The 27716-nt window shown below is 36.4% G+C and overlaps 1 protein-coding gene across 5 annotated transcripts in view; it reads left to right on the top strand.

Moving 5' to 3' along the window:
* Nucleotides 1-26506, top strand: part of USP15 (ubiquitin specific peptidase 15) — a 73735-nt gene extending 47229 nt beyond the window's left edge. For 3 of the 5 annotated variants that reach the window (XM_075728124.1, XM_075728132.1, XM_075728152.1), the window contains 15 exons: nt 4836-4980; nt 15176-15349; nt 15696-15854; nt 16561-16785; nt 18399-18482; nt 18573-18667; nt 18857-19045; nt 19903-20018; nt 20148-20423; nt 20736-20806; nt 21174-21289; nt 23201-23350; nt 23777-23880; nt 24447-24535; nt 24841-26506. In XM_075728124.1, coding sequence (XP_075584239.1) covers nt 4836-4980; nt 15176-15349; nt 15696-15854; nt 16561-16785; nt 18399-18482; nt 18573-18667; nt 18857-19045; nt 19903-20018; nt 20148-20423; nt 20736-20806; nt 21174-21289; nt 23201-23350; nt 23777-23880; nt 24447-24535; nt 24841-25026 — 2179 coding nt within the window. In that variant the 3' untranslated portion in view covers nt 25027-26506. Of the gene's footprint in view, nt 1-4835; nt 4981-15175; nt 15350-15695; nt 15855-16560; nt 16786-18398; nt 18483-18572; nt 18668-18856; nt 19046-19902; nt 20019-20147; nt 20424-20735; nt 20807-21173; nt 21290-23200; nt 23351-23776; nt 23881-24446; nt 24536-24840 lie in introns of those variants that run through there. The other 2 variants (XM_075728143.1, XR_012832048.1) reach the window with 2 other exon arrangements.
* The last annotated feature ends 1210 nt before the right edge of the window (nt 26507-27716 follow it).

A 27716-nucleotide genomic window follows, 5' to 3' on the forward strand; every position in this document is an offset into this window, starting at 1 on the left:
ATTTGAAAAATCATGAAGTTTTAATTCACTACAGTATATATAATTACAGGAGAATCTTTAGCAGCACTTTTGTCAGAATACTTGTTCAAGATGAACTAGTTCAGTGATAGAGAAGTCATATCGATTAATAGTCTGTGTACTTTATGGTACATACTGTTGCATTAAGAATTTTTGGCTTCAAAAGGTAAATTGAAAGATACATCTCTGTATTTAATTGTATGATATCATTCTGGGTTAAGATCAGTTTCTTCCTACGTTCTACTCTTCTCACAACTATCTCCTTGTCTAAGAAAGCACTTCTTTTCCATTAATTAATCTTATTTTCTTTTCATTACTTTCTTAATTAACCACTTAATGTCAGCTTTCCTGGAATTTATTTTCATGTTTCTGCCTTATTGTCTCTTACATTGCACGTTATCTTTAGTACAATAGCAAAATTATACATTTGTGGCTTTCCAGGATCCATTGGCACCTCCATATGGACGTGAGACGCTGTGACTCTAAAAGAAATACCAACATTTGTTTTGAAGATAATTTTAGCTGACAAAGCTGATTTATAAGGCAGAAAAAGCAAACAACAGGTTGTGTGTAGTAATAGTCATAAATGCTAGTCATTGCAAGCCTGTCTTTGCAATTATTACAGCTCAGTTATAGAGTACAAATTATGTTAAAACTCTGAAAGGTATCATGTTTCTTTATATGGTACACTTTTCTGTAATACTTGTCTAATCCAGGAAGTGTTCTGAGTAATAGTAAGCCTCAAATTAGTAAATATTTAAATGTGTGTTGAACTAGTCATACATTAGATAATAGAAATAGCTTGTGCAAATTTTATCAGGTCCAAAGCCTTCATTTCTGTAAATGTGAGTTTGCATTTGATGGAATGGAGGATTCCAAATAATTGATCATTGATGTTCTTTTGCCTTTACAGGTGATCTTGTTGAAAGAATAACATAGGAGGATTAGCATAATATGTGTTAGTGGATTCAGAAGAGCAGGGAGAGACACGCATCATTTAGGTCTTACTGGAATTTCTGTTTATTGCTGTTATAAAGCAATACATTTCATGTCACATGGTATTTTTAAATTATGTGGGGAGGGGATTAAAAACAGTTGAACAGGGATTTTGATTGGGGAATTAAGTGAAAAGTTGTTTTGTTTTCTTCATTTGTAACCATTGTTTCAGCCTTCTAAAATTACTTACTTCATCATTCAGTAGTGTCAGCTTTTCGGAAGATGGACAGATGGCAGCTTTGTTCACATGCTTGGTATATTTCAATGTGCTTATTTCAAGAAGTATAAATGTTAATTACATCACCTGTAGAAACAGTTTCTTCATGTTGCACCTGACACATAGGCAAATATTATGAGGAAGGTGATTTTTTTTTTTTTTAACTTTATTTAAATAGATTATAATGTTATCTTTTGCTCTCCAGACGATGATCATGAACAATAACAAAGACAGTAGTCTTTGTGTAGTGACATGGGCCTCTCCTGCTGCTTCAGGCATCTCTAAAAATTGATGGAACCCAATTACGGGTTTGTTAAAGTGGCTGGTCACAAAAACACATTGGCAGTGCATTAAAGTGGTTGAAATATTACAGAGCTCAGTAAGTGTTCCAAACTTCTAATTTTCTGGGCTCATTCTTGCAACTCAAATTTCCTTTTGCAGCACCTGTTGTTGGTATGTGGCACTCCACTGTCAAATTGTGTCCCTTCCAAAGCTAGTGTTGCTTTTCCAAAATTCTCTGTTCCAAATCCACACTTCCCAGAACTCCAGCTACACAATGAGTGCTCTGGGTTCATCATCATCTGAAAGCTGCTTTGAGGTTTAAAGGCAGGATACAAGCAGTACATATTTCAAATATGAAAATACATTTCAAATATGGCACAGTATTCAATACATTTCAAATATGGCACATGCAACTTAAAATTTATAGATTTACAGGTAATAAATCTTATTTGGAAACTTCCCTTTACCATTTTCACTACCTAAGAACTCTGTCTAGCTGTTCAAGGGTCTGAAGATGGTTTCATTTTTTCAAGTTTTACCTTATTTTTTGAGCAGCAAGTTCTTCTAAGAGCCATCAGTGTTTTCTTTCTGTTATTGCCCTTACTTGACTGCCCCATTCTAATACTACCCTCTGCTTTTCCATGTATTGTTCCTTCACTAAAGGCAACTTTCTAAAGGTTTTGCAGGAAAAGCAGATGGAGGTTGGGGACACACTGTCACAAGTTACTTTTTCTAGGGCGTTTCTGTTTGAATGAAGTTTATGTAGACTTGCCTTGCAGCTTTACTTGCTTTCCATTGTTAGCCACTTACTGCTGACTGTTAATAATACTTTATTTTTTGTCCAGTCTCAAAAGCATGAAAAGCAGAGGCACAATGTAATTGAAATAAAAATAATTTTTCCAGAAAAAATGAAGTCTGCAGACTGGTAAAGCTCTAAAGAGACATCTCCTACACTCCTGCACATAGTAGGCACTGTATTTTGCTGGATATGTTTTGATAAAATATCACAGAACCCTGAAAGAAAAATATATTAATAGACCTGACTCACAAGATGAGTGTGATAACCATATTCTTTAAACACCTCAAATGTATTTCTGTGGGCCAGTACAGAAGATGAAAGAGCTCAGAAGAGCCTTTCCCTTTTGAGAAGTAAACTCTGACAGTTTGTCCCTTAGAGCAAACCAACACTGGGGATCTATCTGCATTAAAATTATCTTGAATTAAATTATCATTATGTTACTGAGCTAATTTGAGGAAGTCTTTCACAGGAATGCACTATAGCCAAAAGACACCAATTGCATTTCCTAGCTCTCTGGTGTACCTCCTAAGGTGGCAGTTCATGAAGGGGGGAAAGCTGCAGAGAAAGAAGAAAAAGAAGGGGGGTGAAAATCCCCAGGAAAATTACATTCAATCTGTTTATTACCCCTACATCTCCTAATTTTCCAAAAGGGATTTCTCTTCTGTTAACCATGTGAAAAGTGTAATCTTTTGAGTCAGGTGAGGAAAGCAGTAGGAAGCAAGCAGGGCTGAAGGTAGAAGCTTATTGTGTACCCTGTACGTGTCCATTTCTGTTGCTGCTGTGCACTGTTGAGCTGGGTCGAGGGGTGGTTATATTATGGAGGTTGCATTAGCACCAACGGCAAGCTTGTGCTTTTTCTTCCTGGAGGAACTAAGGCTTGCCAGCTTCAGGGAGTTGGGGTTGATTGCCATAGCTGGACTGCAGCGACAAAGGGAGATGGAAGGTAACTTTCCCTGGGGATCTCTCATGTATGGGTGAACCAGGGACTAATGATAGGGAAGGGCTGACCACAGAAGCAAACTTGAAGGGTATGTGGGTCCTGGAGTTCAAAAAGTATCTTGTGTAAACTAGGGTGAAGCATTTAAGTTAGGATTAAGCTGAATGGGCAAAACTAACTTTCCAGAGATTTTTCACAGAGAATGACTGGTAAACACAATGCCACTTAGCTAGTTTGAGGGCAAGCCAGAGAGCAGAGAAAATGCATGTGTATGGAAAAGGGAAGGACTGATAGGAAAGTCAGCTATTGAAAAGATCAAATGTAAAATTTGAGAACAGCAGCTTTGTGGACAGTGGAGCTGTAAACTACACAGATTTCTGAGGCCGTCAAAAGAAGGGGAGAAATCTGCTTCCCGTTCTGTTTGGAATTTTCAATAACTCTTGCGATTAAAACAAAATGTGTTATACATGAAAAGTGCGTAATTGTGCACTGCAGGGACAGTTGGATGTAAAGACTGTGATACTGTTCAGGAATAATGGCTGGAGAGTACCATTGGGCACTTGCATCCTCAGACTTTTACAATTATAAATCTCAATTATTTATCCAGATTGATTCTTTGCACTGCATATTCTCTTTGTCATTCTTAGCAATTGACTTTCAAATTTTTGTTCAAGTTGCTTCTGATGTGAATAATGATTAGTGACTGCAGAAATACTCTTGAACTTTAGCCAAAGCCAGTATCACACAGATTTCATGATGATGAGTGCCTGAAATAGTTTTAAGAAAGTGTTTAACCTTTCTGGTTGGTTGTTTTTTCTAACATCGTAATATTACAGAGCATCCTCTTACAAGATTCTTTTGCCTTTCTAGTGTTCTCAGATATACTTACTTTACTGTTTTGAGAGTTATTCTGTATTTAGTACTTGCATGATTTCATCTGGAAGCAAATTGCTTTAAATCTTACCTTTTTACCTATTTCAGTCTTCTCCAGTTTCTCCAAACAGATGCATCATAGAGATTTACATTGAAGTTGTTACAAGGCATTTTGCGCATTCTTTTACCTCTCAAGGCTTTCCTGCATTTGCATGCTGGATTGTGCTGTCCTAGCAGGGAAGCTATAAATAGACTGTCTGATGCAGTGAGGCAACTATGCCACAGTGGCCTTGGAAATCTCAGCTTTCACCTGTAACTCTGCATTCCCATTCCTACCGACCTCACTCTTGCAGTAGCAGGATGCAAAAGGGACGTAAATGATTGATTGCTGCTGGTGGTGTCTAAAGTCTGAGTGTATTAAATTTGATGGAGCAATGAAGAATAGAGTAAGCTGTGAAGCTGCTCCTATCAAAAAGGGGTAGGGATATAATAATTACAGTTATTGCAGTACATTAGATTTTGGTTGTTTGCACAGGTGACTTTTAAATTGAAATTTATGTTATTACCAAAGTTAAATACTTCTTTAAAATCCTTTCTTGTTCACAGAAGTTACTTTAACATTTTTAATCATTTAAGTTCATAAAGTACTTGTATGTATTAAAGTACTATAGAGTACATTTTTACATTTTGAAAGATGTTTTGTTTTTTTACAGTGTGAAAAATTCAAACTATTGTCTCCCATCATACACTGCTTATAAGAATTATGATTATTCAGAGCCAGGAAGACACAATGAGCAGCCAGGCTTGTGTGGCCTGAGTAACTTGGGGAATACATGTTTCATGAATTCAGCAATTCAGGTATGTACTTTAGAATAAAATGAGCTTGTCTTATTACTTGGAAACTAATATCTTGTTATATTGTGTTGTGTTTAGAAACTAATATTAAGAGACTCTATTAAGTAGCAGGATAGGATTAAAAGTGAGGAAATAATATATATATGTGTGTGTGTATCAGTACACTAGAAAAGTTGATTTAAATAACTGCATTCATTGTTTCCTCCGTTTTTGCACAGTGATCAATGCCAGAAAGAGATTTGACCAGCATTCTACATGAGTGAACCCTTAAGTGGGATTCTTTGCTTTTTCTAATGATTGTCATGCATGCAAGTCACAAAAAATACTTTTTGATTTTGAGATGCGCTTGAGTACAGATTATAGTGCTGAAGTGTCAAAAAGTAGATGACCGTTGGATTACTGGGCCTTTATTTCTAACTAATGATCATGTACTTTTAGTGCGCATTAACATGCAGGGAACCTTTGAACATATTTCCCTTTGACCTTTCCCCTTTGAATAGCTGCTATTTCATGGATGAGATATTTTACAGGAATGTAATAGCTTGTTTCTTTGCTATGATTGCAAGAGAAATACTAGTATACCTAGTATTACTCTTACCAAGACAAAAAAAACTTAGTCCTTTTACTTTTAAGTGGAAGCTGCAGTGGTAGATTAATTAACGATCAGAAAGAACTAGTAGTTTGATTTGGTTTTGTTTAGTTCTGGAACTTGTGTTTTGTCATCAAAGCACTCTCATGTCAAGAAACTTTAAAATGTATTTAAGTTCTCGTTCACACTTTTTTCCTGCTGAGTATAAAGATACCAGATCTTAACCAAGCATACTTCAGAGTTAATCTCCTCCTTTGTCATCACAAGGGTTCCTGACTTATGTTTGTGATTTCTTTGGGAAATTTAAAAAAAAAAAAAAAAAAGTTTATTTCATCCTTTAGCCTGTTCAGGAAAAAGTAGTTTCAGATACATTTATAAGCTAAGTTTATGAAGTTACTGAAATTCATTCAAAAGAAGAAATATTTCAGAGTTTCATAGTCTGTGCATATTTTCTATCCCTTCTTTGTATATAGAATCAGAGAATAATTTGGGTTAGAAGGTACCCCAGAATGACCATGGGTCCCCTCTCCTGTTTGTGGCCATTACACTAGTCCTGTCACTGTGCACTTCTGAGAAGAGTCTGACTCCACTTCTCTGTAGCCTCGCATTAGGTAGCTGCAGACAGCTGCAAACTGTCCCCTTAATCTTGTCTTCTTCAGGTTGAACAAATGCATACAGCTCTCAGCCCTTCCTTGTATGTTGTTCTTCAGCCCCGCTAACCATGTTGGTGGACCTCCTCCACTCTTTCTTACACTGGGGAGCCCTAAACAGGACAGTACTCCAGCAGCAGTCTCACAAGTGCCAAATAGAGGGGAAGACTTGCTTCTCTTTGCCTCTGGCTACTATTGCTAATACAGCCCAGCTTGCAGTTGGCCACCTTCCCCACAGGGATGCACTGCTGGCTCTTCCACACTTCCACAGGAAAGGACCACTGGGTCATATTATGCAAAGCCATTTTCTAGCCAGTCAGCCCCCAGCCTGTTTGTGGTATATTGGGTTATTCCATCCTTATTTATATAAGGCATTCATAAAATTCAGTTTATTCTTGTTTCTAAAAACATTTTCATGAGGATACTTGGAGACGTTGAACAGTGCAGGAAGTAATTAAAATTCTTTTTTTAGCATGCTGCTCAAAAGGTGGCTAAACTGAAATGAGGAGGGGCACATGTATTGTGGCATCCATTCTAAATAAAAATGCTGTATGTAACTTCTCTTGATTACTGAATTGTGTCATTATGCTACTGTAAAGACAAAAAAAATTTCATGTCTAATGTGTGAACCAGAATTGTCTTTTACAAGTTGAATTAAAAGAATATTCTTAGTACATAGTGAATTTTTTTTTTATGATGCTACACTGTTCGTTGGGCTAGACTGATTAAAAACAAGTATAATTTTGATTACTTATTCAAACCTTTGTTAAACTGGTATCCATTAGTTTGCATATATGTGGATTTAAAATAACCTTTTAGGTGAGAATTATAAGCATGGGTTATTGCCTTTAGGAATCTTAGGCAGCTTAACAACTTTATTACAGTTCACATCAGGATCCTATTGTGTTAACTGGATTTAATTCTGAGGTCTGCATTCTAAATCATGTCAGCTTTGACATCATTGCTTTTCAGTTATATCTAGGGAATGAAGTGTTCAAGTAAGTTCTGAGAAACTGGAGTGTAAATTACTAAATACAATTTTGCTGATTAACAAGACAGTGCTTGGGGTAAGAAAATTAAGTGTTTATTGAGCAGTACAGCTTTCAGTTTGGCATGGTACCTTTAGTATGTCCTTGGTGGTATGTTTTTTCAAGTGCATTATTTGGCAGCTTTCTTAGCAAGGAAGTGTAAAGTATCTTTCAGTTACACCTACTATATCTCTCAAAGAAAGTACTGTTCAGAGTTTAATGTTATCTAAGAAATCCTTGAAAGTGCTTTTTAGTGAAAGTATGACATGTTCTTAACACGCTAAGGTCTCACAGACTGCAGGTTCTACTGTCTTCTTCCTCTTGCCACCACTTCTGCCTTTTTTCCAATTGCCCTGAAAGCTTACATTTCACTGCACTAATTTGCCATTAATTTCACCTCCTACACTTTGGAGTAACATTGGATTATTCTGGCTAGAGCTGTAATGTCTGTGGCCAAAGAACTCTGAACGCATTTGGTGTTGTCTAATCTTGGAAGCAATGAAGGGATGGGCCCAGATAGGATGTGGATGGCAGACTAGGGCACTGTGCTTGGGAATATTGAGGACTCCAGGTTTTGACCTGGATGATGGAGCAGAGTGCACCCTTAGCAAGATTGGAGATCACACAGATCTGGAAGGAGGGACTGAAACAGGGACCTCAGGAGGCCAGAGAAATGGGCAGACAGGAACCTAATGAAGTTCAATCAAAGGAAATGCAGAGGCCTGCACCTGCGGAAGAATAACCCCAGGCACCAGTAGCACAAACTGGGGGTGGGGTGGTGGTTGGAACAGGCAACTGGATGGAAAGCAGCTTCGCAGAGAAGCACCTGGGGCCCTGCTGGACAAAAAGCTGAACATGAGCCAGCAGTGTGTCCTTGTGGCCACAGCAGCCAACAGCCTCCTGGGCTGCACTGAGAAGAGTATTGCCAGCAGGCTGAGAGGTGATCCCTCCCCTCCACTCAGCACTGGCGAGACACCCCCAGAGTGCTGGGTTCACTTCTGGGCTCCCCAGTACCGCAGGGACAGGGATATACTGGAGCAAGTCCAGTGAGAGGCCACAAAGGCGGTCAAGGCATTGCAGCATCTGACCTACGTGGAGAGGCTGAGAGAGCTGGGACTGTTCAGCCTGGAGAAGAGAAGACTCCAGAGCAATTTTGTCAATGTGTAGTAATACCTGCTGGGGGAGGGTAAAGAAAACTGAGCCAAACTCTTCTTGGTGGTGCCCACTGGAAGGAGGAGAGGCAATGGGCACAAACTGAAGCACAGGCAATTCCGTGTAAATATAAAAAATTTTGTTTTACAGTGAGGGTTATCAAACAGTGGAATAGGTGTTCCAGGGAGGCTGTGGGGCCTCCATCCTTGGAGATGCTCAAAACCTGACTGGACACGGTCCCAAGCAACCTGCTCTAGGTTACCCTTCTTTGAGCAGGTGGGTTGGACTAGACAGTCTCCAGAGCTGCCTTCCAACCTCAACTATTCTGTGATTCTCTGATCTGCTTTGGTTACCTACTCCAGCTTATTTACCTTCTTAAGGTGTCTTCCTTCACAATTACATCAACACAGGCTTGTTTACCAGGATAAATCTGTTTTCTTTAAACAAAATAGTTTACTGTAGAGTTTTAGACTCTGAAATAGTTTCCAATTCCATTCATGTTCTACTCCAAAAGCTCTGCTTTGATCTCTTCCATTCAGACAGTGCTGGGTGTAGTCAATGTAGCTTCCTTCAACAGAAGCAGAGTTTAGCTTATCTACACTCTCCTGGTGATTACCACTTTTCACAGATCTTCATCCTTCCCAGACAGCATTGAGGCCCATTAGTGTTCACATAAGAGACATTTCTGCTTTAGAAACCACTTCATTTCTCAGACAGCTTCTCTTTGCTCTCGTCTCATGTACAGTGAAGATGGTTTGTATCAGAACTGTTATCAGTGTTCTTTGAAGAAGAGGGCCAGTTCCTTGCACATCTTGCTCTCTAGAGTATGACAAACTTGTCTGAAGGTTTTTCTACCTAGTATGGTTACAGGGCAAATACAATAATCCTGGCAGTTTCTTACATTTTGTTGCAAGTTCATTAATAGTTCTTAAATTTGTAGGTAAGGTTAGGCTTGCCCCTTCATCCTTCTAAGTGATTATTGTAAAGAGACCTTTTCTTTTCCAAGTAGGGGCTTTCAGTGTTACAAAGCTCAAGACAACTAGAGGAGAGATGGTGAAGAGATGGGTAAAATCCTCTGTGGTACCACAAACAGCTGCAAGCTGAGTAAGAGTAAGGCCAAGAAGGTTAAGGTACCAGTGTATTTCTCCCAAGTGCTGTTGTCTTATCACTGTTTCTTATTTTAAAAAGCAATTATTCAATAATATTTCATATTTTGGTTGTATTGGAAGTTCTGTATAGATTCTGCAGATTCTTTTGAAGGGGTATTCCGTGTGTCTAATTTTAATTTACTTCAGTGCTAACACCTAGGGCTTGATTTTTATTATTAAGGCCTAACTGTCTGCTTTTGCAGATCTGGGCATTAAATAAAACAGGAAAGGCAAAAGGGAGCTTGTGGACTTTACAAAAACATATTATTATGAATGCCTGAACCCATATCAAGCAAAAAAAAAAGAGTATTTGGCAAGTAGATATTTTATTCACATTCAGTTAGGTACATGACTGTGTTCTAAGCTGAAAAAAATTAGAAAAATATTAATATCCTGAAGCATTGTTGTGCTGCCACCTGTGGATGTTTCCTAAGTATTGCTTTGCCCTTTTGGTGGGATACTAGTGATTAGAGCTCTGTGAGAAATGTTTTTTTTTCTTTTGCAGTGAAAACCTGAGAGATCACAAAGTTTTCATTTTGTGATTCAACAACAGGAGAAGAATGAAAGTAAATGTTTTAATTAAAAATACTTCTTTTTTTTCCCCACATTTTCATTTTTATGTTTTTTCCATCAGTGTGATTATACATACTTGACTTTTGAACAACAGCTGTTGAGATCTTTGCAATGGGCTATTTCAGCAGTTTTCTTTCTTCAGAAAGCTGATTAACGTTCCCTCTACAGTTACCTATGGCTGTGAGTTGATCCAGACAAAACATAACATCTTTCACCAGAACCTGAAATGATTAAGTTTTTAGGGCTCTGTTTCAGTTGCCATAGGCGTATGGAGTTTGGGTTAAGGGGTGTATTAGCTGAGCACTTTTCACGTCTGACACTAAGCACTTCAGACAAAAGTAGGACAGACAGGTGTAAAGTAGTTCACTTTTTCTCCTATTACCTGGATCTTTCTTTCAGTCAGTCAGCTCTTGCTCTTTTGTTAGAAGGCTGAATATGAAATTTCAATGCCCCTTGCATTAAATTGTTATTAAGTAGGACAGCTGAAGAATCATGATACTTACAGGAACACTCAATTTTTAGCTCAATTTCATGATCTTATTGTCTGTTTCTCATTTTCCGAGTTCACTGGCATAATAGGTAATGATATTTTCTTTGATCTGAAATTTTATTTTTATCATTATTTCTATGTAATATCCCTTATGGGATGTGAATAAATGTTTCCTTGTTACCTTATGATCATAGGATAATTTGGGTTAGAAGGAACTTCAGGAGGTTTCTAGTGCACCCTCCTGCTCAAATGAAAGTTGGCTCCGAGGTCAGCCAAGGTTACCCAGGGCTTTGTCCAGTTGGGTCTTGAAAACCTCCAAGAAGGCTTGCACAGCCTCTCAGCTCCGCTGCTTGACTGTTCTTATGGTGAAAACTTTTTTCCTTATATCCTTGACCTCTCTTGTTTCAACTTACACCCACTGTTTCCTGTCCTCCCTCTGTGCACCACTGTGAAGAGCCTGGTTCCATCTTCTCCGTAACTTCCCTGTAGGTACTAGAAGGCTGCTGCTGGGTCTCCCTGAAACAGTCTCTTCTGCAGGCTGAACAAGCCCCGATGCTTCAACCTTTTCTCACAGGGCAAGTGCTGCCAGGCCACTGACTGTCTCGATGGCCGTCTTTCTTCATTCATTTTATTTTATTTTTATCAATCAGTCAGAGTCATTGTAAACTCTTCTATCAGAGTTTTCCCATACTTAAGCTATGTGGATTTAGAGAAGTATAACGTGACTATTTTTATTATTGTTTTTCTACCTATGTGAAGATGTCATAGGACAGGTAGACTTGCTAACAAGATCATAGTCTAATATTGGAACTACAGTATTCCAGTGAGGCTACAGCATTGAGATATATATAAGGCACTAAAAATGAAGATTATTTATTGTTCATTTTCCTGTTCATCTTAATACCTCCCACAGTGTAGTTAGCCACAGCTTTGCTCTCTAAACAGTAGACTATATGTGTCTTTACAGGTGATTAGGTCTCCTTTTTTACTCAATAGTTTAGAATTCTTCCAGGGTGTTTGTATGCATGTGTACATACATCAATAATGCAGTGTTGCATAATACAGTTGATGCAAAAATTGTATGAAGCATTGTTTTGTCTAGTTGCATTGTTTGTCTGATTTTCTTGGAGGTTGATTATGATCCCTTGATACTGATTACATAAATCGTTGTTATCCACAGATTGCTCTGCTACAGAAAAATCGTTTTTTCCCTTTTTTTCCCAAGTAATTAATATGTAACATGGAACTGTAATTTCAGTGTTAACCTTTGCCATGCTGAAGACTGATCCTTCTCTTCTGTGGCTTGTCTCATACTTGGTCTCGGAGTTTCTACCTTCTGTTCCATCTTTTCCCATGATCATTTAGCTGAACAACCAGTTTGGGTTCAGAGACTGAGCACTTTACAGAAGTTTTGTTGGTTAAAGAAAACTCATGGAGACTGCAGTAGCTGAAATAAAATGCCATTCTGTTACCTCTTTAGTTCACAAATGGTCTTCTGTAGTTTTACCATATTTGTTTAGCTTTTTTGGTTTCTATTATTCTTCATCTGTTGGTATGCTTGTTAGTTTACCTATCTCTGTGTTTTAAAACAAACAAAAAACCCAAAACCACTAGGTTGAACAGGATGCATAAATCTCACGAATTTGCTATCTAGTAGATTGTTGTGGTTCTAATAGCTCTTTTTTTTTTTTTTTTTTTAAATTGATGCTTTCCATAAGGCTTCCTTGATAACCTACAACATATCACATCATGAGAAAATAAGAATGTAGGCTTCCATTCAAATTCGCTTCTGGATGCTTTTTTTCCCTGTCACTTTAATCGTGATCTTAAATAGTTCTCCACTGTTAGCCTTTTCAAGAAGTAAACATGTTTGTAATTATTTAGCTTTGTCAGTTATGTTGAAAAGATTAGTGGGTATGTGGCCAATGGTATTAGCTCCTTTAGCAGCTACTCTTAAAAGTTGTGGCATGTGATATTTTAGAAATGATCTCGGCTCTATGTCTGCTGTGTTCAGATAGATACTTTTGCATTCCAGTACTACCATCAGTGTCATCTTATGTTGGAATGTGGATATTGTTATAAGGAAAAAGGGAAATTATACATAGTAATCTTCCTGACTTATACATACAAATATAAATTAATATTCTGAGAAAGTGACAAAACTAATTTATCAGGTAAAAACTAGAAAAAGATAAACTAGTTTTTTGGTGAAACAACACACTGTCAGCATATAGTGCTTGACTAAGAACCTATAGAAAAAATTACTATTTTTGCATTATTTAGTTCCTTGTTCTGGACATTCCTCACACTAAGCTGATCAGCTGGACTGATTTGATCTCCTAAACCAGCCCAAAAATAATCCAGAAGAAGAGTGAGGAGAAAAAAATAGTTTTTTGACACGTTAGTGAGATGAATATGTTTATTGTGTAAACAGATGAGGATCAGCAGAGAAGGGACAGGACTTCTTTGGGCAGTAGGATTTGTCACATCACTCATACTGAACATGCAATTTTACCTAAAGTGTAGTTTTATTTATAGTTAGTTTAGCATGGTTTGCACTGTATTATTCCTGGGTATCTGGTGGAACTTGGTAGTCCATCTGTTCCTTTAGATTGATGCTCAAAATAATCTTTTGAAAATTCTGATTGACTGCTTCCATATGGATTTCATAGAATCATAGAATCATTTAGGTTGGAAAAGACCTTTAGGATCATCCAGTCCAACCATTAACCTAACACTACCAAGTCCATCATTAAACCAGTTAAGGGTAGAGCAGCAATTTCATGTTTCCTGGCTTGGTGGCTGGATTATTTATAATGAAAGTAAAAACTAGGAATCATTAAGATTGGGAAGGACCTCTAAGATCATCATTCCAATCATCTACCCAACACCACCATGCCCACTAAACCATGTCCCAAAGTGCCACATCTACCCATTTTTTGAACACTTCCAGGGATGGTGACTCCACCACCCCTCTGGGCAGCCTGTTCCAATGCTTGACTACCCTTTCCATGAAGAAATTTTTCCTAATATCCAATCTAAACCTCCCCTGGCACAGCTTCAGCCCATTTCCTCTTGTCCTAGCACTTGTTACTTGGGAGAAGAAACCAACACCCACCTCACTACAACCTCCTGTCGGGTAGTTGTAGAGAGCGATAAGGTCTCCCCTCAGCTCTTCTTCTCCAGGCTAAACAACCCCAGTTCCCTGAGCCCTGGACATAGTATTCGAGGTGCAGCCTCACCAGCACCAAGTACAGGGGGACAATCACCTCCCTGCTCCACTTGAGAGACCAAGTGTTTCTCCTCTTAGCTGCATGGATCAGTTCAGAACTGACAACACTGCTCGGTGAGGTAGAGGGGGCTTGGGATCACCACTACTAGGAATAAAAGCTCTTTGCCATGTAGCAAGAGAAAAATGAGCTTTCTTCAACCCTCAGTGTCCAAAAGGGCCTGTAATACCAGGATTTTTTCTGCAGTGTTGACAGTAAAGTTGTAATTCTTCCAGTCTGAATTGTTGCATCTTATACAGTAGCGTATATGGAGCTAAAATTTTTGTTCTTCCCTTTGTTGAAGAGAGGTAGATGAGATTGATGAAATATTTTACTTTTCTTGGAATCTTTAATAGAGGAAAGAATACAGAAAAGCTTATAATATTTAATGAAGAAACTTTGCTAAATCTGTATGCTAAGGCATGGCATGGGGATCATTTCAGAGTGATGGAAAAGTTTTTGTTTAAAGGAGTGTGAGAAGTAGCACACAAAAGTTCACAGCTTAATCGTACTTCAGTGATTACATCCTACTATCTCTTTAGTGCTGACAGAAGAGACAAACTTGTACATAGGATAAGTCATTATCTCAGTCTAAACCAAGGCCCTTGCTTTCCTTGAACTAATTTTGGCTCTAAACAGCTTCAGAAAATTTAGAAGAACATAGGAAGGGCTGCACCAATTCTGATTCAAGGTCTAGTCCGTCTAGCATAGATTGCTGTCTTCAACAGCATTGATAAGCAGATGCCTAGGAAGAGAAGGAATAGGGTAAGCATGCTCACCTTCCCTTCCACCCCTGCCAAGAAAATACCTCTCAGTTTTCAAATTTTTTCCACTCACATGTTGTTCTGAATGTGGTATAATATGATTTAATAAGCCCTATTGGCTCTCTTTTCGAAGTACCTATGCAGTCGCTCTTTAAGGCCCTGTAAAGTTTGTGCATCTATAACAACTTTCAGCAAGGGGTTTCATAAAGCTACTATTCATGTATCAAGAACCACCTTCTTTTGTTTGTTCTGAACCTTAATACAAATTGTGTTGGCTAGACTACTATGTCTAAAAAATTTTGACATAAAGCTTTTGAAAAATATTATCTGTGCATACTTTGTAATGATAACTGCAACCAGTCTTGGTTTAAAACCATTATTTGCTCTGGAAGAGACTTCCCACCCCCACCACCACCCTTGCGGGCACTAGACGTTACAGTTTAAAGTATTGCTTATGGCTGCTTTAACAAAGCTCAAACATTCTTTAGAACTAATTCAAATTGCTGTTCTAAAAATTCTGTATTTCTATTTACAGTGTCTGAGCAACACACCTCCTCTTACAGAATACTTCCTCAATGATAAATACCAAGAAGAGCTGAATTTTGACAATCCTTTAGGAATGCGAGGTGAAATAGCAAAATCCTATGCAGAGCTTATCAAGCAAATGTGGTCAGGAAAATACAGCTATGTTACCCCAAGAGCTTTTAAGGTCAGTACAGAATTTAACCCAAATGTACATTGTCGGTTTTGGTTTTGTAGTTCAAGTATACAAAACTTAACAGAAATATGCAAGAATTAGAATTTGAAGTAATACTCATCAGTATGCAGTCTATTGATTTAACTATTAAAACAGGTAGGATGTGTATTTAAATAAGTGTCAACTGTCCTTGTGCTTTGGTCTTTGAGAATTAGTTTTGGCTTCCTGTCTCCATTGAAAAGCTTATCTTCTATAATTTTGTAAGTTTTACCTTTCCAACTTTCTCCTGTAGCATCTCAGAAGTATCTACTTGTTATAACAATTAAGGTACCAGAAGTATTTGTATTTTTTTTTTTAGACACAAGTGGGACGATTTGCACCACAATTTTCTGGTTATCAGCAACAAGATTGTCAAGAGCTACTAGCTTTTCTCTTGGATGGATTACATGAGGATTTGAATCGAATTAGGAAAAAGCCTTACATTCAGTTAAAGGATGCAGACGGGAGACCAGACAAGGTAGTGGTTTTGGTGTTGATCTTCATTTTAGTCAAGGGTATATGTTGCAAGATACTTGTACGTGATTGTGCACTGAAAGGTTGGGACACTGATCACGTGTTGATTTTTGGGGAAGAGATTTTGAAAAATAAGCCAAGACCTTAAAATGGAGATCTTGTTCAAGTACTTGTGTAAATTTCTGTTTATTTGGAAGATAATTGGAGGGGTAGGAGGGTGTTAAGGCTTTGTTGAGACTTTTTTGTTCAATTCAATGCTGAGTTCAGTTGGAAAAAAGATTTCCATTCTGTTGGTCTTTTATGTCTACAGTATGCAGCGTTCTGTCTCTCTCCAGTACTCTTACTTTAGGGAAACTCTTCTAGCATTGAGCTGCAAGCATATAGATAATTTCTTTTGTTACAAGTATGAGTTATTTCAGATGGAATTTTTAGTTTTATTTGCTTTTGTCTTGCCCCAGGCCACTTGAAGTTTCTCTCAGACTATGTAATACCACTGACAGAATCTCTGTCCTAGGAAAAGCATGTATCTTTTTACCTGTATCTTTTTACCTGTGATCCTCATAGTAGTAACATATCTTTCAGGGTCCTTTGGAGTGAGATTTCTATGTTTAGGTGGTAACTGAGAGTGTTCTATCATGTACTCTTGCTAATAATTCTCACTATTCATTTCCTACTACTTTGTCATAACCCAGGTCATGCTTTAATTACAGGTGGTTGCTGAAGAAGCCTGGGAAAACCATTTGAAAAGAAATGATTCCATCATTGTAGATATATTTCATGGCCTTTTTAAATCCACCCTAGTTTGTCCTGAATGTGCTAAGATATCTGTAACCTTTGATCCCTTTTGTTACTTGACACTTCCATTACCTATGAAAAAAGAACGCACATTGGAAGTTTATTTAGTTAGAATGGATCCACTTGCAAAGCCTATGCAGGTAAGCCTCTTAGTTTATGTACAAAACTCCTGATTCATGTGGCATTAACAATGAACCTGAGTTCCTTTACATTTTTTTAAATTTATAAGTACAATAAGCAAATCCAACAAGCTTTAGTTTTCTGGTATGTGTTCTGAAGTCCCACTTAGAAAGCCTGAGGAAAACTATACATACCTTCTTATATTTCTATCACTTTCAAGGAAGATATTGGTAGTTTCTTTAAGGTTGTGTTAATAAGGCTTCTTAATCTTTAAAATGTATGCTATCCTCATTTTTTATTTTAGTGTTGCTATAATGAATTTGTATGGTTATAAAAAAAATATTTATACACTTATTCCAGACTTAATTCCTCAGTTTCTTAGCGATTATTGGTAAAAAGTGGTGCAAAAAAACCGCCATGACTAAATATATTAGGTAGTTCTGAATTATTCTATGCTATCACTTAATAGTCAAAAGAACAAATTTCAGATGAGGTTTCTTTGTAAAGAGTATCTCTTTTGCCTTTTTTAGGAAGGATGGTATTATACACCTTAGAATGGCGTGAAACAGTGTAGATAGGTTACGGTAACAGAAGCGTGATTAAATGGTTCTAGCTGTACCTTACGGGGTAAGCAAGGATAGCTGAAATAAATAAGACACGGGCAGTCAGGCAGACTTGCAAAAAGGCTTTAACGCCTGAAATGAGAGTACTATAAGAAGGAAAGTGGGAGAAAAGGGAGTGTTCTCAAAGGCAATATGAGTTAGGGAAGTCAAAGATAAAGGGACATGTGTTAACTAGTAGGAGATGAGCCTGCTAGAAATTTAATTATATGTGAGAAGAGGTTTGCACAAGGGACACACAGTAGTTGAAGATGATGCTGTATGCCATGTGAGATGGTTATGCAGGAATGAATGGAGTTTGGGAAGAATACGAGTTCAGTAGAGCTTTTGTGAGTCTAACTATAAGACTTAAAGAGATACCAAACACATGCTGTACTTGGCAATTAATTACAAAGTTATAATACCTTATTTCTAATTAATCCTGTCTTTATTTATTATGCAAATAACAGGTAAGAGTCCTGTGTGGAGTTTCATTACAAACTGCAGGTGTACTGCACTAAGGGAAGCCACAGAGAGGTTTTCTTTGACTGTTAATCATCAGGTTCTCTTTGCATGTGAAATTAGAATTCAGTCTTTATCCATTGCCTGCCATTACTTTTTTTCCCAGTAATACTTTATGAACAACTTGTGTTGTATTCCAAATGTAAGAGTCTAGTCAATAGCATGCATACTATTTAAATGCTTAAATAAGTAGGTGCTGTTGAAATACAAATCTAAGTAAATGGTGCTGTTAGTCTTCTTATGGAGAAAGTAACATAAAAAAAGCATTGTATAAAATAATAAATGTAGTATTCAAAGTGCGCATGTTTGTATGAGTAAAGTTGTGAAAGTAACTACTACGTTTTCAGCAGTTTTTGGAATTTGTGTTAGTTGATTTACGTACTTTACACCTTAAGTTCAAGAATCTGAAAGAAGTACCTGAAGTATGCTGAACATGTGATAAGTTGGTTGGTTTTTTTCCTCATGCATATTTGTTCTCTTAAGAAATTAAAGTGACATTTTATTTTTTCTAGTACAAAGTAGTTGTTCCCAAAATTGGAAATATACTGGATCTTTGCACAGCATTGTCAGCTTTGTCTGGTGTTGCTGCAGATAAGGTAAGAGTGATTTCTTATATGAAGCACAACAATGAACATTTTCACACATATTAACCTGATTTAATGATGTATACTTTATTTTCTTTTTAGATGATTGTTACTGATATATACAATCACAGGTTCCACAGGATATTCGGCATGGATGAAAATCTAAGTAGTATTATGGAACGTGATGACATTTATGTGTAAGTACAGATAACATGCTTCATTTCTCTTTGCAGTTTGTTCAGTTATTTGCAAAGGATTAAAACCTAGACATAAGATAAAGACAAATCTTGGGGGGGGGGGGGGGTATTATTTTTTTTTAATTTTTTCCCCTTTGTAGCCTTTTAAATGACAGTTGTCCTTTGTATTTCTGATTGTTTTTCTTTTAGATTTGAAATTGCTATCAATAGAACAGAAGATACAGAACAAGTTATAATTCCTGTTTGTTTAAGGGAAAAGTGCAGGCACACTAGCTACAGCCATAGTGGTTCTTCACTGTTTGGTCAACCTTTTCTCATAGCAGTGCCTAGAAACAATACTGAAGATAAACTGTATAACCTGCTGCTGCTAAGAATGTGGTAAGGTTATTGTTTAAATAAAAATGCATTTGTTGTGAATAATGCTAATAGTTGGAATCAGTATGCACTTATTTTTACGTGCATTGCTAACAAACAGATTAGATTTGAGTACTTAGTCTTTTATTTGCTTTCTGTTAAATACATTAAATTTAAAATTTTAGCTACTTGATGTGAACTACTGTGGATTTTAATTTGATTTTTTGTTAGCATGACCTCATCCAAAAATTATTTGAGAAGACAGTAGAGAGTCAATCTGTATTGTCAGTTTAGGGGAATTAATTCTGCTGTATACTTAGGTGGTTTTAGGGCTTGGTAAAATGGAAATGTTTTGCCAATTATTCTGCTATCGTTATACCTCCTGTATCTACTATACAAGTTTATATACAAATTTATGTTGTAAAACTACATGGTAGACACCTTCTGAAACTCGACTGGAATAAGTGTCACTATGTGGAAGAAATTAGAATCATATAACCTCCAATTTAAATTTATACTTCATTTTCTGTTGATGTAAATTTCTCTGTAAGTGAACCCATATATTTTTTTGGTGTAAAAAATATGGTTAATGAACAGTTAAAGAAATTATTTCTGGACAGAGACTAATACCAAGAATCGAGTTGTGTAAAATCAAGTAACTGCCAAAAAGGTAAGATCATAGACGAGCAGAATTTCAGATGTGCCTGTAACAGTAGACATGTTAGGTAATAAAACTATTAATTCTGAATAAATCAGAAAGGAGTGCAGGAATACAGTACACTACAGAGGATTTGCTGTAACTGTTTAATTATCTGGCTTGAACAATGTAAATATTTAAAAATCTATTGATTCTAACTGTTGCTTTCATTTGTTACATTTAGCCGATACGTAAAAACATGTACTGAAAGTGAAGACACTGAAGGATCCCTACACTGCTGTAAGGACCATGGTATCAATGGTAATGGCCCAAATGGAATACATGAAGAAGGATCCCCAAGTAAGACTGGAATATCTAAACTTGTTTAGTATTTTGTGTTCAGTTTGAAACTGAAGTTAATTCTGTAATGTCTTTCAATTATTGTTATTCTACCTCATTTCTTCCTCCTTATTCTTCCTATTGTTCCAGGTGAAATGGAAACAGATGAACAAGATGATGAATCCAGCCAGGATCAGGAACTTCCTTCAGAGAATGAAAACAGCCAGTCAGAAGACTCAGTTGGAGGTGACAATGACTCTGAAAATGGATTATGTACTGAGGATACTTGCAAAGGTCAACCACTCACGGGACACAAAAAGCGACTGTTTACATTCCAGTTCAATAATTTAGGCAATACTGACATAAACTACATCAAAGATGATGCCAGGCATATTAGATTTGATGATAGGCAACCTAGGCTTGACGGTAAGTCATGGGGAACAGGTTGGGCAACATTTGATTCTCATACTTTTTTCTGACTCCACTTCCATAGAACAGTGTTTCATTCTCTCTGTGTGCTATTTGATGTATCTTTTTTCCCAATAGTAAATTCTGTATAAATAATTAACTTGTTATTGTAATTAACCCTTAGAAATGCAGAAATTGTGTGTTTCAATTTTTCATCTTAAATTCATGCTAGCATTGTTTAATTAATTTTGAAGAGTGTTTGCCCAAAGTTAATACAATTTCTTGTAAAGCAAGAAGTAACATTAAGAGAAAACATGTTTTTAATCTTAGAAAGATCTTTCCTTGCTTTGGATTGGGATCCTGAATTGAAGAAGAGATATTTTGATGATAGTGCAGCAGAGGTAAGCTGTTTATGTTGCTCCCCTTTCCAGCAGTAATAAAACTTAAATGTGGAAAATACATATTAATTAATGTGACATAAGAGATTGTAAGTCTTCAAAAGAAGCAGCTAGTATCTTTTTTTTTCATGTTATTCATAGTAAGTATGTTGTCATAAATAAACTTCATTTACGCATCTAAGTAATTAGCAAATCTGAGGCTTACTAATTTGGAAGTAAACCTGAAGCTGTGAAAACTTTTTGCTTGAATGGTTTCTGATCAGTTTTTCCATATATAGGAGCTTTGTAGTTACTGTTTATAGTAAGACGACATCACTAAAATGAGTTTTGTTTCATTTGTTCTCTTAACTCAAGAAATACTTCTCTTTAGGATTTTGAAAAACACGAAAGTGTGGAATATAAGCCTCCCAAAAAGCCTTTTGTGAAATTAAAAGATTGCATTGAGCTCTTCACAACAAAGGAAAAACTAGGTGCTGAAGACCCATGGTAAGGACAAAAAATTAAAATTGTTATGTTCTATGGTATATTTCTCAAAATGTAACCAGAAACACACTTGAACTTTAACAGAGATACCTAATTGATTCTTAATGGTATTTTGAATCTTGTCACTTCAAGCATAGTTGAAAACTCTCAAAATGTTTTCTGTTTTGATCCATTGCTCAACTAAAATTGTTACCAGATACAGAAGGTTATGTGTGTATGGGAGACAATTAACGCATTCAGAATGAGGAGGGAGGGTAGGTCCATAAGATACTTAGTCTGTGACCTGTGATCCACAGTGAATGAATAATGTTGTGCCAAATCCAACACAGTGGTTTAAACCATAGACAAGTATTTCTTTCTGAGATGAGAAAGGTTGGTGCATACTGAAGTTTTTTAATGCAAATACATAACTTGCCTTGCATTGATACATGAAATAGGGATGTGCTTAAACAACAGGTTTGTGGGGTGGGGGATATCTGTAGTCAGTAGAATTTCTCAAAATCATGTTCCAACCACTAAGTTTTTGGCAGAGACTTTAATTCTGCTTCATGGTTCTTCCAAATTATGATTTGGAATCGTATCTGAATATTCACATTTATAGAATGTTCCTGTAAGATCCTTCTTCTCCAGGAATTTTCTAGCAGATAAGAATCCTTCATCAACACCTGAGGCTCAGAATTAAGTTTGAAAAGAGGGTCTTACACTTTTTCTTTTGTGGATACTTAAAAGTTTTGGAGACTTCCAAACTTTGTCACCAGAGAGCCTCCTTTATTTGGGCAGGGGACGGGACTGACTGACAAATTCTCTTTTTTTTCTGGTTTGGCTAGATTATACAGTACTGGGTAGACTATTTGAGGTACCATATAACTCGAAGTATGGTGAAGCGCTTCCATTTTTGCAGCACATTCTAAGCAGAGTATTTAAACTACAAAATACAACTACTGCTGAAGTCAAGCAGCTCCTACTAGATACATCTCACCAGTTAATCACACTGTGTCTTTATTTGTCAGGTCTTCACAGGTCTAATCTACAAGAGCTCATCATCCTTAGTCCAGCACTATTTGTAGTCCAGATATTCTAAACCAGCTGGGAAAACAGTTCTTCAGTTACAGCCTGCCCTTACAATACTCCTAATTTCTTGTCTTTATCTGATGTGGCTATGTAAAGACACTTGTGCAGTCTTTTTTTAATTAGGGCTCATCTCTTTTTTTTCGTAGATCTTTATTTATTAGATACCAAGATATATGCGTAGACCACTTCACAGAAGAGTTGCTTCCATGCATTGTTCTTACTTACCTTCCTCCCTGAGCCTTAGTTCTTGAAATATTCAAGTAGGCATTGCAGGGAACAGAAATTTATAAGTCACAGCCTGTTTAGTACTTGCTTACTAAGGAGGCAAGTTTTTTAGTAAGGAGTTTTTTCAGGTTCCAGTAGTCACTGTTACCTGGTTTTAGTGGTAGGTGGGATGGGGTGGAAGATGGATGAATTTGGAAATTGAAACTTGGAAGAACCACAGTTGTCCGTTATTTATGGCTTTTCATATAGTCAGTTTTCCTGAAGTATTTTCATAACCCTTCATCTGTTTCTTATAAAATATGAGAAAGCTGTGTTTTAACTAAAGATACAGGGACTACTATAAGAGGCAAGAATCCTATACTGAGGGGGTGCTGCTATTGTGTTTAAAATGCTGTCGAGCTTCACTGTGAGCATGCTTGCACGCTAGCACCTCACGTTTTAAGCTGGAAGGGTTATCAATGGCTTAGTAACAGAAGATGGAACATGTGTGTGTGCTTCAGCTTTTGCTCATTCCGTTCCTCCCATGTTACTGACTTTCTCCATGGTAATGTATTTTAACATACATACATGCAGACTGCAGTTATTTAAAGGTTTGGGTTTTTTTTTTTTTTCTTTTAGGTATTGTCCAAACTGTAAAGAACATCAGCAAGCTACCAAGAAGTTAGACTTGTGGTCACTGCCCCCCGTACTGGTAGTTCATCTAAAGCGCTTTTCCTACAGCAGATACATGAGGGACAAGTTGGATACATTGGTTGACTTTCCAATAAAGTAAGAAACCTAAATATTTCGGTGCTAGAAGTGTAAAAGTTAGCATGACTAGGGCACATGTTTAATGCAACAGTTACGTAAAATGGTTTTGTTCTCAGCTTCCATGCGTGGATCCAGTAAACACTGATGACAAAATGCTGTGGGTGAAAAGTATGAACTTGGAAAAATAGTAATAGTAGATAAGTATGGAAGAACTCTGTCCCTAGTTTTGGCTAAGATTACTGGTTCCTGTTCCACTCCTCACAGAGGGAATGAGATGCACTGTCAGTGTAGTCTGGTGTATGTGGTTTTTGTGGGGAATATAAAGGGCTCAAAGACCACCAAAATATGAAATGGTTAAAAATATTATTAACATAACTTTCTTTTTGTTGGCTTTTTTGTTTTGTTTTTTGTGTGTCTTTGTTTGTTTGTTTGTTTTTTAAACAGCGACTTGGACATGTCAGAGTTCCTTATTAATCCCAATGCAGGGCCTTGCCGCTACAACTTGATTGCTGTCTCCAACCACTATGGAGGAATGGGAGGAGGGCATTGTAAGTTGATTTCAAATATCATCATTGTACATGTCAACTTTCTTTCCATGTTTAAGTACTGATCACTTTGAATCAATGGCATTTTTTTAATGGTTGAGGGACAATTTTTTTCATTACCTTGAAATGCTTTCACAAGTATTCTGACGCAAAAATCTATATGAAATGAACTTTCAAGGATAATTATAGGTTCTTCTATACTTCTAGCTGTGCATATTGTGAAAAGAGAAAATGTAAGAGCTCTGTAAGACCTACTGTACATTTACAACTGATTTTGTCTTACTTGTCTGTATTCTTGTATGTTGTGCATCTTCTTGAAAGAAAACAAGAAAGTGATTGAGTGATTTTATTTTGAGTGTCCTTTCTCACTATACATTCTCTTCAGAAGGGGAATGTTAGTGGTTAAGCTTTCTTTGCTTAAAAAAACAGTGTGAAAGTATGAGTCTAATAGTGATAATAGGTTTTAGTTAGTTAAATGTCAAGTGTTTGACAGTACCAGACACTAGCAACTGATTGTGTTACATCTATGAAGATACAAAGTCCTTAGATGTTGTACTTTTTTGTCCTAGATACTGCTTTTGCAAAAAATAAGGATGATGGAAAATGGTACTACTTTGATGACAGTAGCGTGTCCACTGCATGTGAGGACCAAATAGTGGCAAGTACCTTTTGTGTTTCTAAAATTGGGACTGTTGATGATGTTTTCTCCTTGAGGGAAAAAAAATGAAGAGTAAATCATGAACCTTGCAGTAAATTTGTAGGTAGTAGTTTGCGTTCTTTCAAAGAACAATACAAAACAAAAATGGTTTGCTCCAACATACAAAAATAACTTCTATGAAAGTTTTGGATTTCTTTGTAATTTTACCTTGTAAACTTGGAAGCAAAAAAAAAAAAATTGATAACTTGGATTGTAAATGTTTTGTCTGAAGCCTCATGAGCGTATTACACTTTTCTCTTTTACAGTCCAAAGCAGCATATGTGCTCTTCTACCAGAGACAGGACACAATCAGTGGAACTGGCTTTTTCCCTCTTGACCGGGAAACTAAACAAGGTGCTTCAGCTGCCACAGGCATCCCACTAGAAAGTGATGAAGACAGCAATGAAAATGATAATGATATAGAAAATGAAAATTGTATGCACACTAACTAATGGAAGAACTAGAAGCCATAAAAGAGACTTTCTCACTGGGGATACCTATTGAAAGAGTGAAATTGCCCACCAAATTAAGAATAAAAATCTGAGATGGGGAATTTCAGATAACAGAATGTAAATCTTTATTACATTTTAACATGTGCAGTACTTGAAGTGAAACAATAAAAACTTAAACAGAAATTGTCTCTAATGCATTTACAGCCTTGTATTCACAAGCTATATATAGGAAATCACAAATAAACCCCTTTTAAGTTTTCTGCTGCTGTTCTGATGGATTATGTTTTCTTTTGTTTTGGATGTGAGTTAATAACTAAAATGTTAAATCTGTGGACTTCTGACATTTATTTTCTTAGTACTGCAAGAATACTACTGCCAAGTCTAGTTTCTGGATGAATATATACATGTTCCTTAGGCTGTGACACAGACTACAAGTAAAAATGTCATAAATATATAAGCAGTAATTTTCTTGAAACAGCAAATTTTTGTTTCTCCCTAATAATGAATTAATTTTTTTTTTTAATTCGGTCACAATAGAAGAAATAGCTTGAAAAGGTGTTTTAACCTTTTGTGATATAGTTGAGCATCCAGAATATTATGTTCATCTTACTACTGCTGTGGAACAGGTTCTGGATTTCATGCTGCATTAACAAAAAGTTTTTCAATTAAATGTAAGTATCCTCTGTTGCTTGTTGGAATCTACTCTGCAGACATAATTCCTGTTATCTTGCTTATAAGACATGCATAATTTTAATCTGGTGTCAGTCCAAAATTTAAAATTGTGCTGTAAGTTCTCTCTCCCCAGTTTTTGTAGTTTGACAGCTTGCAAACTACTCTGTAATAGGGTCAGAGTTCATAGTATTCTGTATCCATAGTAATGACTGTGTATCAGGCTTAGATGAGAATTTTTTCAATATAACCTGCCTTTAAATTGTTAATGAACAAAATTACTTTAAAGGTAGGCCTGTTAATTTTCTTTGTGTGTTCCTGATGGAATCACCATAGCCTTACAGCATATTTGAAAAGGTAACTCATTATAAGAGAATTGGCATTTGCATGTTCAAGTCAGAACCTGTACAGTATATAAGGCATACAAACTTTGAATTGGATTTGAGTTAACTATGTTCAGGGGTCCAGGATGCCAAAATAAGTGACAGTTTAAAACATTTTTTAATTTGCTGCTTTCCCTTTGATCTAGTTGGAAGAATGTATTGTTGATTTGTATACAATACTGCCTTTGAGAGGGGCTCTTCAGTGCGGGGGCACACTTCACATATCTACTACCTGGAGAATCGCTTGGTGTCCCACTGTTTAAACAAATAATTTAAAAACAAAAAAAGCAAAAAGTATGATGTTCTTCACTTGAACTAATCAAATACAATAGGTTATAAATTGTGTATTGTAAATAAAAGTTCACTCTGTGAGTGCACATTTTGGTAAATTATTTATTTATGTTAGCATTAAAGAGTTTAAAAAATTGCATTTGACCAGGATATAAATGAGGTATGTTGGACATGGCTTTGCTTTATACCTTGATATTAAAACTGGTGTTTCATCCTGGTATTTTAAAGCTGCTTTGAGGTTTTTTTTTTTTAAATGTAAACTAACCTCCTGCATGACAGAGGTTAAAATTTTGTCTGCACTTGAGTTCACTTGGGTTTACATTTGAAATGCGCATGTTTATTTATACAGATTTCAATAAAGCTATTCAAGGCCTTATTTAGTCTTCCATTTTCTTACAAATTCTTTTCCCACAGTGTTTGTGTAATGGGTAGTCTTTGTCTAAGACTTACATTATTGGTTACAAAATGGCTATTTAATGACCAACATGGAGTAAGATTAATAGTATTTCCAGAAGCTATCTTCTATATACTATTATATATAAAAGGTGTTTTCTCTTGTCATTGTGTAGCTCTAAAAGCATTTATAAGGCTGCAAAAAAAAAAAAAAATTGTTTATTGTCATAAAAACCTATTATTTGTTTTCTAAAAGTGATACTATAACAATAATGAAATGGAAAGATACTAACTCTGAGATGGTTGGTGAAATGAGGCAATATATTTAAGATTAGACAAACCGATATGGGTGGGGGGAAAATTATACAGGCTTTTGGCTTAAAACCTTGTAATTAGGTGTGGAATACAGTAACCAAATACAAAGCTATGTACTAAATAGCTTGTGAGTTTAACTTGCTTATTTTAATGAGAGCACTTGAGAGATGAGGTTTATCTGTGGAGTAGAGGAAGTAGTCCTAGGGAAGCGATCATCTCTTTGAATAACACACACAAAGAGCCTCCCTACATTCATACTCCCATTGGTTTTCCTGTATCATGTCAGCCTAGAACTTGCTTGGAAAAATCGCGAAGGAGCAAAGGATCTGGTTTGACTTACCAAAGTTTCACTTTGGAGTTTGGAGATTGGAGCTTTAATATCTGATAACTCAGTCTCCTAACACACTTCATTCTCCCTTTGAAAATGCATATATATATACACACATATATGGCTTCTTATATTTGAATGAATGTACTTACCTACTAATAGCTGGATCATCCAGATAGAGTTTAAAAGGGTATTGATCAAAGTAACATTTAGTTAGGACAACATTACCTAGATAGTTTCTAATTTTTTGTTGTTGTTGTTATTGTTAATTTGGCTTCCAAGATTATACACACTGAGTTTGTAAGCTTCCT

The sequence above is a fragment of the Pelecanus crispus genome, chromosome 1, assembly GCF_030463565.1.
Source record: "Pelecanus crispus isolate bPelCri1 chromosome 1, bPelCri1.pri, whole genome shotgun sequence".
NCBI lineage: Eukaryota > Metazoa > Chordata > Aves > Pelecaniformes > Pelecanidae > Pelecanus > Pelecanus crispus.